General features: G+C 47.0%; 2 protein-coding genes across 3 annotated transcripts in view; one reads left to right on the top strand and one right to left on the bottom strand.

The window, feature by feature from the left end:
• The window catches only part of LOC307208241 (uncharacterized protein), a 118862-nt gene extending 113890 nt beyond the window's left edge, over positions 1–4972 (top strand). The window contains exon 5 of the transcript XR_013835036.1: positions 4961–4972. The gene's annotated coding sequence lies outside the window, so the exon portion shown is untranslated. The remainder of the gene's footprint in view (positions 1–4960) is intronic.
• A 272-nt stretch (positions 4973–5244) lies between these two features.
• LOC307208520 (zinc finger and SCAN domain-containing protein 12-like) lies at positions 5245–10750 on the bottom strand (the record flags this gene model as incomplete). 2 transcript variants are annotated; one of them, XM_079963176.1, is made up of 4 exons in its annotated part: positions 5245–6188; positions 8064–8190; positions 9956–10480; positions 10524–10616. In XM_079963176.1, the coding sequence occupies 3 exons, from the start codon at positions 10259–10261 to the stop codon at positions 5302–5304; spliced, it is 1320 nt and encodes a 439-aa protein (XP_079819302.1). In that variant the 3' UTR covers positions 5245–5301. The 2 variants fall into 2 exon arrangements, with proteins under 2 accessions (XP_079819302.1, XP_079819301.1); XM_079963175.1 differs by having other exon boundaries at positions 9956–10750.
• Between the last annotated feature and the right edge of the window lie 3325 nt (positions 10751–14075).

Below are 14075 nucleotides of genomic sequence, written 5' to 3'. Positions count from 1 at the left end.
CAGGTCAATCCAGTGGCGTTCAAACTCAGGTTACCGAACCACATGAAACTACACCCAGTATTCCACAGGTCATTACTGTCGCCGTACAGGGGGGACGTGAAGGGGAGGTCACACAGGGACCAGTCATAGAAGAAAGGGAACGCAACAGCCACGTGGCGGAAATCATTGACTCCAGGTGGAAGGGAAATCAGGTGGAGTATTTGGTAGTTTGGGAAGGGGAACCAGAGTCAGAAAACACCTGGGTAACTGCAGAGGAAGTCAATGACGAGCTTTTAATAGAAACATTTCATCAAAGGTTCCCAAGGAAACCTCAGTCGGTAACGAGGTTCCGAAGGGAATATTTTGGCACCACCGACGAGGAAGAGGAGTTCGAAGGGTTCCCAAAATCGGAACGGGAAGAAGGAGTAGAATCCGATGAGGAGGAGTACTCGGGGATAAGGGACGGCAACCGGTGGAGGGAAGTGTTCGAGTCTTCGGAAGACGAGGGAGGTTCTTTCCGGGGTTTTGCACCATCACCCCCAGTGGAGGAAGGAGAGGGAGGGGGTGAAGGGGGCCCTGGAGGGGAGGTGGATGTCAGGGAACTGCCATCGGAAAGGCAGGTGGTGGAAGGGCTCACGGAGGCTAGGAGAGACTCAGCAGCAGAGGAGGGAACCAGTAGGGGGAGAGAGGGAGCTCCAAGGGAAAGTGAGTCGGAGGGATGGCTCAGGGAGACTTCCAGCGAAAACAGTGGAGAAGTTTCAGGACCTCCTATAGGTACACCCACTCCTCGCCGGAAACTGTCACGCCGAGAATCCCGACGACGATGTTGGAAGAGATTCCGCAAACGCCCACTGTCGGATTCTGCCAGCGATTGAGGGAGTCATGTTTAAGGGACTCCGCTATAGACAGAGCTTGAACAACCAAGATCAAGCTCTGAGGGACTAGCTTTTACGCACAAGCAGCTAAATATCCCATCACACCACGTGACCCGGAAGTGTCTGCGGACAGCGCTGGCTCCCGGCCTATAGAGTGAGATGAGAACACAACCCTAGAGTCTGGCAAGACTGGCCCGTACGGGCAGGGGTACCTTTACCTTCATACAGACCTGCCTTCAGGTGTCTTCTAAAAGTTGTGTAATTCTTTTATCTTCTTGACATCTGAAGGAAGGGCTTCCACAGGGAGGGCGCCACTGCCGAGAAGGCCCTCCGCTTGGTTTTTGCAATTTATTTTTCGAAATTTGAAATTGGCTACCTTGCCTCTTCTCGGTCTCCTCTTTTCAAGGCTAAACCTACCTAGCTCCTTCAACCGTTCCTCATAAGGTTTAGATTCCAGACCTTTAATCATGCTTGGTTGTCATCCCTCGGGGGTAAAGATAAAATTAGGATAGAGGATCTTGTGGATTTCCACACACACACACACACACACACACACACACACACACACACTACTTTTTCTCTTCTTTTTCTACTTCTTTATTTCCTTCTTTTCCTTATTCTTGCTTCTTCCCTTGTTCTTTTCATTAGTTTGGCTTCCATTGTGTTTTACGCTGAAAACCCTTAATAGAAACCGATATGAAAAAACAAAGACATGGGGGAAAAAATATTTACAAATAAAGCTGTATTCGATGTATGAAAGGATATATGGTTTTTGACATGACTGAGAATCACATAGCCAGGGATGGAGAACTTTAAAGTGTTAAGATCAGAAGGTGGAAAACATGAAAGCAACAAGAAGAGGCAGGAAGGAAGATCTGGAGATATGCTTCAGAGGTGCAAATTATGGGGAGCCTGTAAAAATTAATAATTACAATTGTGACTATAATTTGGTTGTTTTTTTAGTTTTAGTTTATTATTTTTAATTGGATTATGATTCGGATATCTTGATTGGCTGTTTTTATTGGAAAATCAATAAAAATGATTTAGAAAAAAATGAAGACACAATTCCATACCGGCGGTGGCTGGACAGGGGAGGAAGGTTAATTGTGTTGGATCAGGAAATATCATATTTATTTATTTATTCATTTGTTCCCCACCCATCTGGCTGTTTCACAACTGAACAAACGATGTCAGGAATCAAGTGGCAAATGCAGTCTTTTCAGAGTGGGATTTTAACGTTGGGGGGAAGACAGTGGGAGGGTGGATATTGGGATATTCAAATATTGCAGGATTTGCAGCTTTGTGGCAGAACACCCGCCTCACGAGGTCTCAGGTTCAAACCCCGTTTAAAAAAACCAGGGAGCAAGAGCAAGACCTTTTTCTGTCTGAGATCCAAAATATTTGCAGACACTCACCACTGCTGGGCGGGTGGCGCTGTGGGTTAAACCACAGAGCCCAGGACTTGCCGATCAGAAGGTTGGTGGTTCGAATCCCCACAACGGGGTGAGCTCCCACGGCTCAATCTCTGCTCCTGCCAACCTAGCAGTTCGAAAGTACATCAAAGTGCAAGTAGATAAATAGGTACCACTCTGGCGGGATGGTAAATGGCATTTCTGTGCGTTGCTCTGGTTCGCCAGAAGCAGCTTAGTCATGCTGGCCACATAGAATCATAGAGTTGGAAGAGAGCACAAGGGCCATCGAGTCCAACCCCCTGCCAAGCAGGAAACACCATCAGAGCACTCCTAACATATGGTTGTCAAGCCTCTGCTTAAAGACCTCCAAAGAAGGAGACTCCACCACACTCCTGGGCAGCAAATTCCACTGTCGAACAGCTCTTACTGTCAGGAAGTTCTTCCTAATGTTTAGGTGGAATCTTTTTTCTTGTAATTTGGAACCATTGCTCCGTGTCCGCTTCTCTGGAGCAGCAGAAAACAACCTTTCTCCCTCCTCTTTGTGACATCCTTTTCTATATTTGAACATGGCTATCATATCACCCCTTAACCTCCTCTTCTCCAGGCTAAACATGCCCAGCTCCCTTAGCCGTTCCTCATAAGGCATCGTTTCCAGGCCTTTGACCATTTTGGTTGCCCTCCTCTGGACACGTTCCAGTTTGTCAGTGTCCTTCTTGAACTGTGGTGCCCAGAACTGGACACAGTACTCCAGGTGAGGTCTGACCAGAGCAGAATACAGTGGCACTATTACTTCCCTTGATCCAGATGCTATACTCATGACCTGGAAGCTGTACACCGGCTCCCTCGGCCAATAAAGCGAGATGAGCGCCACAACCCCAGAGTCGGCCATAACTGGACCTATTGGCCAGGGGTCCCTTTACCTTTAAGGCAGCTTCCAACAGAGAGAGAAATTGTAAAAGGACTAAGTGCGGGGTGATTCATATTTCTGCTAACAACGGTGCTTTGCCCATGTGGTTCCCACCCTCCCAAAAGGATATCATAGAGTTAGGAAGAGTTTCAGAAAACACCTGCCAAAGTCGGAGCGTCTCCCCCATGCGGAGAGGTTTCAACATTTGGGGATTTTTTTTTATTTAGAGGGAAATGTGAGAAAGAGGCAACGAGGCAGAACTTTATAAAATTATGCGCGGTCCATCTTATGGGCTGCTTGTCACATTTATTTTATTTTGAGGAGGGGAAACTAATGCGTGGCAAGGAGAAAGAAACGCAAGCCGTGGGGAACGCTGATAACGTGCTTCTCGCGCTCCCATAACGCCAGACATCCAATGGAGCCGAACGTTGGACCAAAGAAAAGTATTTCACAGTTAAAATGTGGAACACACTGCCACAGGAAGCACCAACAACCACTGATATAAAAAAAGACAAATTTCTTCTTGGATTAACAGGTTTGGAATTGCCCAAGAAAGATGTTAAACTATTTTTGTATGCCACAACTGCGGCTTGTATTTTGTTAGCTAAAAAGTGGAAAACTCAAGAATTACCAACAGTAGAAGAATGGCAGATGAAGATAATGGATTTTTTGGAGCTAGCCGATCTATCCGGAAGAGTCCGTGACCAGAAGGAGGAGGAACACCACGAAGAATGGAAGAAATTTAATGATTATTTAGCTAAATTTGTTAAGTTAAACTAACTGGAAATAGCTTCCAGATACTTAATGGGCTCAGGATTGTATTTATGTTAACTGATAAAATAATGTTTAATACAAGAAGGAGAAGATTTAAAGATGTTAATGTTTAATTTAAAGGGTATTAAAATTGGGATTTGGAAAACAGTTATAAGGATATGAAATGAAATTCAACTAAGGGGAAACGAGGAAGTCGTTTTACAAAGTTAATAACTGTTATTTTCAATAAGATTCTGATTTATGTTTGTTATGTTTTGTTTGTTTTGTGTTTTTGTTTGTCGGTAATATTGTAAAAACAAAAAAAAAATTTTTTTTTGGGGGGGGGGGAAATAAAAAAAGACAAATTCGTGGAGGAGAGGGCTATCGAGTGATGTTGATGATGATAATTTTTTTTATTTGAACCCCACCCATCTGTCTGAAGGCAGTAATTACTGTATTTTCTGCTCCATAAGACGCACCTAGTTTTTAGAGGAGGAAAACAAGGGGGGGGGGAATTCTGAACGAAACAGTGGATGTATGATTTCTGTGGTTCATGCTGTGGCCACAGACATGTGATTTGACAGTGAGTTTGGAGTAGCCCAATGCCAGAATCCTGAGGACCCATGTGGATCCATGCTTTGTAACCACGTTTTTGCGCCATTACGGCCCCAGGCAACAGTGGGTGCATGATTTTTTTGGTGCAGGCTGTAGCCATGGACATGCTATGTGATCTGATGGTGAGTCTGGGGTGATCCAATGTAAAAATCCTGAGGATCCATGGGCTTTTACTTCCCCCTTCCCAGGCAGCCTCCGCTAGCATCCCTTTTCTCTCTTCCGATCCCACCAATCAGCTGTTTCCTTTAAATATTACCTTCCCTCTTGTTTGCCTTAGTGTCGTTTCCTTAGCTGGAGCAGTTTTTTGCTCCTCCTTTTCTTCTAATTTCTCTCCTCATTTCTTTAGTCTTCCTGTCTCCTCTCCTTGCAAGTTTGCTGTCTTTACCTCCCTGCTCCCAGGCAGCCTCCTTTATTGCTAGCGTCCCTTATCCCCCTCCCCAATCGCATGCTGATCAGCGGCTTTGTTTCAACACCCACTTCCCTCTTTCAAAACAAACAAACAAACAAACAAACAAACAAACAAACAAACAAAGCACAATCTGCTTTTCTCCCCTGGGCAATTCGGCTCCAGGGACCACACATTCGCTCCATAAAACGCACAGACATTTCCCCTTACTTTTTAGGAAGAAAAAAGTGTGTCTTATGGAGCGAAAATTACGGTATCTCCAATGCCTTCAAAACATGATTTGCGGACAGCAAAAAGCAAGGAACAAACACTGTTTATATACATTAACTTAGGAGAGGGAAAACCCCCACGAAATTAGACTGCCGAAGGTTCAAGATGGATTCTCTGATGTCTGATAAGATGCTTGCTCCGGTAGAAGCTCTCTTCGCACTTGGAGCATTTGAAGGGTTTCTTCCCAATGTGGCTTCTCTGGTGTCTAAAAAGGGTGGACTTGTCGCAAAAGCGTTTGCCACACTGGGAGCATTCAAAGGGCTTCTCCCCGGTGTGGTTTCTCTGGTGTGTGGTAAGGTGCTGGCTCTGGTTGAAGCTCTTCCCGCACTCGGAGCACGTGAACGGTTTCTCTCCCGTGTGGTTCCGCTGGTGGGTGATCAGATGTTGCCTCTGGCTGAAGCTCTTCCCGCACTCGGAACAGGCGTACGGCTTCTCTCCCGTGTGGGTCCTCCGGTGCCTGATCAGGCCGGATTTGTGGCAGAAGTTTTTCCCGCAGTCTGAGCATTTATAGGGCTTCTCCCCCGTGTGGATTCTCTTGTGTGAAATAAGGTTTGTGCTCCGGTTGAACCTCTTCCCGCAGTTCAGGCAAACGTAGGGCTTCTCTCCCGTGTGGGTTCGCTGGTGGCTGTTGAGGTCCGAGCGCCTGCGGAATATCTTCCCGCAGACCGAGCAGTCGTGCGGTTTCTCCCCCGTGTGGATTCCATGGAGATTCGATTCGTCTCGGAGAAGCTTCTCGCTCACTGTGCTTCTGACGCGCTTCTTCCTCTTGAGGGCGCACTGCTGGGCTGACATTTCGCAGACGTCGCCGTCGTCCAGGCAAGGGAGAAATTTGTCTCTCCACATCTCATGGCTCCGAAGCTTCTCTGACTTTCCTTGACTCCCATCTTTTTCCTCCAGCTCCTGACCCATCACTCTTCCTTGTGGGACCCAGAATAGTTCTCCCCCAGTAGCACACTGGTCCCTGTCACCTGCTGAAATAACGAAAGGAGATTGTTAGGAATGAACTGGAGCAACTAACCCTGGCTCCCAGTAGGTTTCTGAGCAGAATTCAAAGTGTTGGTGCTGACCTTTAAAGCCCTAAATGGCCTCAGTCCAGTATACCTGAAGGAGCGTCTCCACCCCCATTGTTCTGCCTGGACACTGAGGTCCAGCTCTGAGGGCCTTCTGGCGGTTCCCTCACTGTGAGAAGCCCAGTTACAGGGAACCAGGCAGAGGGCCTTCTCGGTGGAGGCACCCAACCTGTGGAATGCCCTCCCACCAGATGTCAAAGAGAACAACAACTACTAGACTTTTAGAAGACATCTGAAGGCAGCCCTGTTTAAGGAAGCTTTTAATGTTTAACAGACCACTGTATTTTAATATTGTGTTGGAAGCCGCCCAGAGTGGCTGGGGAAACCCAGCCAGATGGGCGGGGTATAAATAATAAATTGTTGTTGTTGTTGTTGCTGTTGTTGTTATATCAACCTGCTTCATTGGAGGTTTTTTGAAGGCCATCTGTCATGGATGCTTTAGCTGAGATTCCTGCATTGTGAGGGTTTGGGCCAGATGACCCTCAAAATCCCTTCCAATGCTACAATTGCATGATCCCATGAGTTAGGGATGCAACAAGCTAAACTGCAGAAACAACCTCTCATTTGCAAATCATGTTCTTTCACCCAGACTCGGGGTGGTGGTTAGAGCAGGTGTGAAACAGGATGGTGTTTGCATCAGAACGCCCCGCTTAAAATGAAGGAGGGAGGGAAAACACTTTGTTTTAGCGGCACCTTCCATTTGATGTTATCGTGACATCAGGTGATTGACAGGGGCTGTCCCCGCCCACCTGTTAAATTTCACCTTCAAGGCCAATCAGCTTCATGGAGCCAAAAAGCTATCTCCAACCCAGTGATTCTATAAACTTTTAGCAGTTGATTCTGCTTTTGTCAAAGAGACAAGGCAGCTTTTCTACTAAATATTTTGGAAAGTCGTAAATTTCAGCTGAGCGTTCGCCATCTTATTGAAAAGCCTGTGACACCTGCAGAGTTCAATGTATACAGTTTGCTCAACTCCTGAAACGTTTCTGGGAAATAAGTCTTTTTCTGTCTAACTCTCAAAGTGCCAGAGTTTACTATTTTTTAAAAAAATGCCAGGAATGAGAACATGTCTCAGCACTTACACGAAGAAAACTGCTTTCCTCGGTTCAGGGCAGAAGGGAAGGAGAGGGTCTAATCCTGAACACCAATGAAGTAATAGTAGTAGTAGTAGTACAATGGTACCTCGGGTTACATACATTTCAGGTTACAGACGCTTCAGGTTACAGACTCTGCTAACCCAGAAATAGTACCTCAGGTTAAGAACTTTGCTTCAGGATGAGAACAGAAATCGCGTGGCGGCAGCGGGAGGCCCCATTAGCTAAAGTGGTAACTCAGGTTAAGAACTGTTTCAGGTTAAGAACGGACCTCTGGAACGAATTAAGTTCTTAACCTGAGGTACCACTGTAGTAGTAATAGTAAATTTTCGTTACTTATACCCCGCCCATCTGGCCGGCTCTCCCCAGCCACTCTGGGCGGCTCCTAACAGAATATTAAAAACACGATAAAACATCAAACATTAAAAACTTCCCTAAAGCCAGTTTCCGGGGGCATTTCAATGTAGGAATGGCTAAGTCAATGCAAACAGGAACTGAACAGGAAGAGGAAACAAGTCTGTTGTGGATTGTGGATTTTTAAGGGGGTTCTCTACTGAGACTTTTCATGGGCGTCACAGAATGGGCCAAGCGCCCCATGTTGGTGATTCCCTGCATCAGGGCATTATACCTACTTGAAACGACACAGTAATTCACGGGGGGGGGGGCGGGTTTGAGCCCTTACCCAGCACGCTGGAGACCCCCTCATTTTCCCGCTTGAACTGCCCGCCGAGCTGCCTCTGGGTGGTTTCCGGCGATGCCTCCACATTTCCAGCAAAGGTCACAGCAGCCTCTTGGAACGCCCCTGGCACCTGAAATACACGTCAACGTTTTAGTCAAGACACAAAGCGGTCCAGGCAATATTTCGGTGAGGAATGGGATCAGACCAGAGATAAGGTCTAAGTCTGATGGATGGGTGGAACCATCGCAGCAATGTCCTGTGTTCCATTTCTAGCTGTTGTAAGAATATGAGAACCGTCTGCACTCTCAGCATCCGGAACAAACTACAATTCCCAGAATTCTTTGCATGGGGGGGGGAATCAAGGCTGTTTACGTGCTTTTAGCTGTCGTGTGGATGTCCCCTGGGGCAGCAGAGGACAAGGAAAAGAAGAGAATTACTGTATAGAACAAGTACAAATACCTGCTGGATAATAACAGCAGCGAGAACATTGATGGCTCAAAAATGGAAACAAGAAGAAGTACCGACTTTGGAAGAATGGAGAACAAAACTAACAGACTATGCAGAACTGGATAAACTAACTGGAAAAATTAGATTCCAAAGGGACCACAAGTTTTTAGAGGACTGGGGAAAATTTAGAGAATATTTGAAAACTGTATGTGAGGAATACACAACGCTAGTGTGTTTTAAAGAAGCTTTGTGAAAAAATAAGGAATATTGCAAGAATGTAAATGAGGACAGAAATATTGTATTTAAAGGCAATACCAAAATTAAGGAATGTGAAGATAGAATTAAGGAATGTGAAGATAGAAATTTAACTACGAATGATTGTCAGAGAAGTTGAGGGAGGTCCAATAAGTTAAAATATGTGATGTGGAAATTTGTATGATTGGAGATTTTATGGAAAAAATTAATAATTATTTTTTTTTAAAAAAAATACCTGCGGGATATGTAAAGAAAAAGAAGGTACCTTTTACCATATGTGGTGGACGTGGTGTAACTTTCTGGGAGGTGATATATAATGAAATGAAAGAAATGTTTAAAACAACGTTTGTCAAAAAACCAGAAGCTTTTTTTATTAGGAATTATAGGTACTGAGATACCAAAGGACCAGAAAAAGACTTTTTATGTACGCGACAACTGCCGCACAGATGTTATTAGCCCAGCGATGGAAGGATGAAACAATCCTGACCAGGGAAGAACGCAAACCAGGTTGATGGATTATGCTGAAATGGCAAAATTAATGTCCTCAGGAACCAAGAGGACAAGAACTTTAACAAAGAATGGGAAAAATTATATCTTACTTAGGAGACCATTGTAAGCAGATGAAAACATCAGCAGGATTTTAACCACACTTGTAAAGTAACAGAAACTATGGACAATTTAGATGGATAAAAAATGTGGATAACAGACTGATATGCAATTGTAAATATTGATATTAGGACCCCATGGAGGGCATGGGGGGGGGAGTTCTGAGATTCAGAGTAATCTCTTTACATGGCTTTTTTATAATTGACTTTGTTTTAAGTTTTTAATTTCTAAAATCAAACAATTATTATAAAAAAACAAAAAGGAAAAGAGGAGAATTAGGATAGCTACCTTCTAATAAAGGTCACAAGGAATATGGAGCGAGCTTGTGTTCTCCTGCTCTGGAAGGTAGGACTCGAACACATGGCTCCAAGTTACAAGAAAGGAGATTTCAGCTAAACATCCGGAAGAACTGATGGACAACAAAGGGCATGGCCTGAGAAGGGTCCTGAGGGCCAGAGAGAGGCCTGCATTTGGCCCCTGTGCCTGAGGCTCCCCACCCTTGGTCTCCACCCTTTTTAAGGTGTGACACTCAAGACATTTGTGCCACAACCGCCTCAGGGGAAAATCCCAGGATGAGACACTCTCACCTGCCCTCCCGCTTTCTCCGCCTCCTGGTGCCTCAGGAGGAATTCCTCTGCCAGGGCCACCGCCTGGACGCAGCTCTCCGAGCCTCGCTCCTTCACCCAGCTCCCCATTTCCGAGGGCAGGACAGCCAGAAACTGCTCCAGGATCACCAGGTCCAGGATCTGCTCCTTCGTGCTCCTCTCTGGCTTCAGCCACTGCGCACACAGTTCCCGGAGCCGCCCGTAGACCTCGCGAGGACTCTGGGCGTCCCAGTAGCAGAGCTCCCTGAAAAACCGACGCTGGGCCTCTGCATTGGCGGAATCCTCCATCTTTATCGCTTGTCCGACATCGCCAGTGGCGCCCGCCCTCCCATCAGCCTGCTGGGCTGCTCTGTTAAAAGGAAGGACCCCATCCTGGCTCTGTTCTTGAGTCCCCTGGCTGACGGCCTCTGCCCTCTCACAGTGGGACAGGACGTTCTTGTCTTCACCCCACGGCACAGCTTCTGGCAGCTGTGGGTCGCCCTCGCCAGAGTGAGGGGTCTGCACCGCCTTCAGGAATTCCTGCCACTGGGCTTCCCAGCGGAGCGACGACAGACCCTCACCTGGTTCCTGCTTAACGCGCTGCAGCTCTTCCCAGCGTTTGGGGACCCCGCTGGCCGCTGACTGGGAGTCTGGAGAGCTGTCTCCTGCCTCCGTTGCCTCTTTGAGGCCTTGAAGCACCTCTGGCTCCATCTTCATCTCTGGATCCTTGCTTTCATCCGGCATGGCCTGCAGCTGGAGAGTCAGGGCAGGGGACCTATCTGCTTGCTCCACCGCCATCCCGCCTCCCAGGCTTAGCCCGAGGCCTCTTGCCCCCTGTCCCGCAACGCCGCTGGGAACCAGAGCTGCTGTGTCGATGCAAAAGGGGGTTCAGAAGGGCTCCTTCAGAGATGCCTCAAACCCGGACTGCAGAAAGGTCATTCAGAAGCAGGCGGCCTTTCTGGGTGGACGACAAACCACTCACCTTGAAGGGAAAGAGACAAACAGCCGTGAGACAACAAAAGAGGTTTAAAGACACTCTCAAGGCAAATTTTTAAAAGATTTAGCACAGTGGTACCTCTGGTTACATACTTAATTCGTTCCGGAGGTCCGTTCTTAACCTGAAACTGTTCTTAACCTGAAGAACTTTAGCTAATGGGGTCTGCCGCTGCCACCATGTGATTTCTGTTCTCATCCTGAAGCAAAGTTCTTAACCCAAGCTACTATTTCTGGGTTAGCGGAGTCTGTAACCTGAAGTATCTGTAACCTGAAGCGTATGTAACCCTGTACAACCTCTATATCCGGAATCCATTCCGGAAGTACATTTGACTTCCAAAAAGTTTGGAAACCAAGGCACGGCTTCCAATTGGCTGCAGGAAGCTCCTGCAGCCAATCGGAAGCCACAGAACCCACACTGAAGGCTTGGGTTCCAAAGAACGTTCGCAAACCGGAACACTCACTTCTGGGTTTGCGGCGTTTGGGAGCCAAAGGCGTCCGACGTCTGAGGTGCGACTGTATAAGCACTGATAACTGGGAAACACTGGCCTGTGAGCACTCCAATTGGAGAACAGCCTTTACCAAAGGTGTGGATCCAGAATGGCCTCCACAGCCACTTATGGACTCACTGTTAAAACTGGGTTTGTGAAAGACAATCTTACTCGGCTACCACAGAACTGAGTGATTCTGAGGAACGGCTTTCTCTTTGGGATACACAAAATGAAAGGCTGGGAACATTTCACTGGAGAGCCAGGGTGGCGTAATGGTTAGAATGCTGGACTGGGAACTGGGAGAGCAGGGTTTGAATCCCCGCTCAGTCATGAAGCTCGCTGGGTGATCTTGGGCCAGTCACTGTCTCCGTTCTCCACCAGCAATCTGTATCCTCTCCATCAGCAGGTTTGATCCCTGTAAGGGACAATGGCATATTCTTGCATTCCAAGTGCCCCTATTTTCCAGGGACATCCCTGATTTAGAGAAGCCGTCCCAGTTTCTGGATTTGATCCCGGAATGTCCTACTTTTTCTTAGGACGTCCCTATTTTCATTGGAGAAACATTGGAGGGTATGGAGCTATCCGACCTCTGAGCCATCTGAAGGCGATCCTGTATAGGGGAGGTTTTTGTTTTTTTTAAAAAAATGTTTTTATGTATGTTGGAAACTGTCCAGAGTAGCTGGGGCAACCCAGTCAGATGTGTGGGGTATAAATAGTAAAATTATCATTATGGAATGATTTTCATAGGAGAAATGTTGGAGGGTATGGGGGGGTGGGACTAGATGATGCTCAGGGTCCCTTCCAATTCTAGGATTCTATAGTTCTTTTGAACCTGCCCCCTCTCCCAAGAAAAACCCTGCCCCTCCTCTCCCCCCACCACCAAACCCACTTTTAAATGCACTTTTCACGCGCTGTAGCAACAGCCACTGACCTGCCTGCAGCTTCTGGCAAACAGCATTCAAAAGCCGATTTTGCAGAAACATTTCGTGGAGGGTGGGGGAAACGCAAGGCAGGAAGTTGCTCCCACTATTGACATCCCCCTGTTCCCCCATTTCCTGCCTCTCTAAGAACCCAGCCTTTCAAACCCCCGCCGCCGCTTGGCTCTCTAAGGGTTAAAGGGAGCGACATGCGCTTCCTAGAGAGCCAGAGGGGGGGGGGTAGGCGAGCGGCGAGCGTTCAAAGGAAGCGCGTGCGTTCCTTCCTGGTTCACTCAGCGAATGGAGGGAGGGAAGGAGCAGCTGAGGTCAAAGCGGGAGAGGTGTCTATTCAAGGCGATTGGTCTACCTCTTCCACAGGTTGCGCAGCGACTGCAGAGGCATAAAATAAGCCTTCCTGATTCGTATCTAAATTATATAAACTGAGAAATCTCTATGTGGGACAAGAAGCTACAGTTAGAACTGGATATGGAACAACTGACTGGTTCAAAATTGGGAAAGGAGTACGACAAGGCTGCATTTTGTCTCCCTGCTTATTTAACTTATATGCAGAATTCATCATGCGAAAGGCTGGGCTGGATGAATCCCTAGCCGGAATTAAGATTGCCGGAAGAAATATCAACAACCTCAGATATGCAGATGACACAACCTTGATGGCAGAAAGTGAGGAGGAATTAAAGAACCTTTTATTGAGGATGAAAGAGGAGAGTGCAAAATATGGTCTGAAGCTCAACATCAAAAAAGCGAAGATCATGGCTACTGGTCCCATCACCTCCTGGCAAATAGAAGGGGAAGAAATGGAGGCAGTGAGAGACTTTACTTTCTTGGGCTCCATGATCACTGCAGATGGTGACAGCAGCCACGAAATTAAAAGACGCCTGCTTCTTGGGAGAAGGGCAATGACAGGCCTAGACAGCATCTTGAGAAGTAGAGACATCACCTTGCCAACAAAGGTCCGTATAGTTAAAGCTATGGTTTTCCCAGTAGTGATGTATGGAAGTGAGAGCTGGACCATCAAGAAGGCTGATCGCCGAAGAATTGATGCTTTTGAATTCTGGTGCTGGAGGAGACTCTTGAGAGTCCCATGGACTGCAAGAAGATCAAACCTCTCCATTCGGAAGGAAATCAGCCCTGAGTGCTCACTGGAAGGACAGATTGTGAAGCTGAGGCTCCAGTACTTTGGCCACCTCATGAGAAGAGAAGACTCCCTGGAGAAGACCCTGATGTTGGGAAAGATGGAGGGCACAAGGAGAAGGGGGCGACAGAGGACGAGATGGTTGGACAGTGTTTTCGAGGTTACCAGCATGAGTCTGACCAAGCTGCGGGGGGCAGTGGAGGACAGGAGTGCCTGGCGTTCTCTGGTCCATGGGGTCACGAAGAGTCGGACACGACTAAACGACTAAACAACAACAATGTATATGTATAAATATACATACATATGTAAAAGCTAAAGGGTAAAGGGACCGTCACTGCAGATGGTGACAGCAGCCACGAAATTAAAAGACGCCTGCTTCTTGGGAGAAGGGCAATGACAGGCCTAGACAGCATCTTGAGAAGTAGAGACATAACCTTGCCAACAAAGGTCCGTATAGTTAAAGCTATGGTTTTCCCAGTAGTGATGTATGGAAGTGAGAGCTGGACCATAAAGAAGGCTGATCGCCGAAGAATTGATGCTTTTGAATTATGGTGCTGGAGGAGACTCTT

The sequence above is a fragment of the Podarcis cretensis genome (genome assembly GCF_951804945.1).
Source record: "Podarcis cretensis genome assembly, chromosome: 2".
NCBI lineage: Eukaryota > Metazoa > Chordata > Lepidosauria > Squamata > Lacertidae > Podarcis > Podarcis cretensis.
Note: the sequence above shows the minus strand (reverse complement) of the source record. Positions and strands in the feature narration are given on the sequence as shown.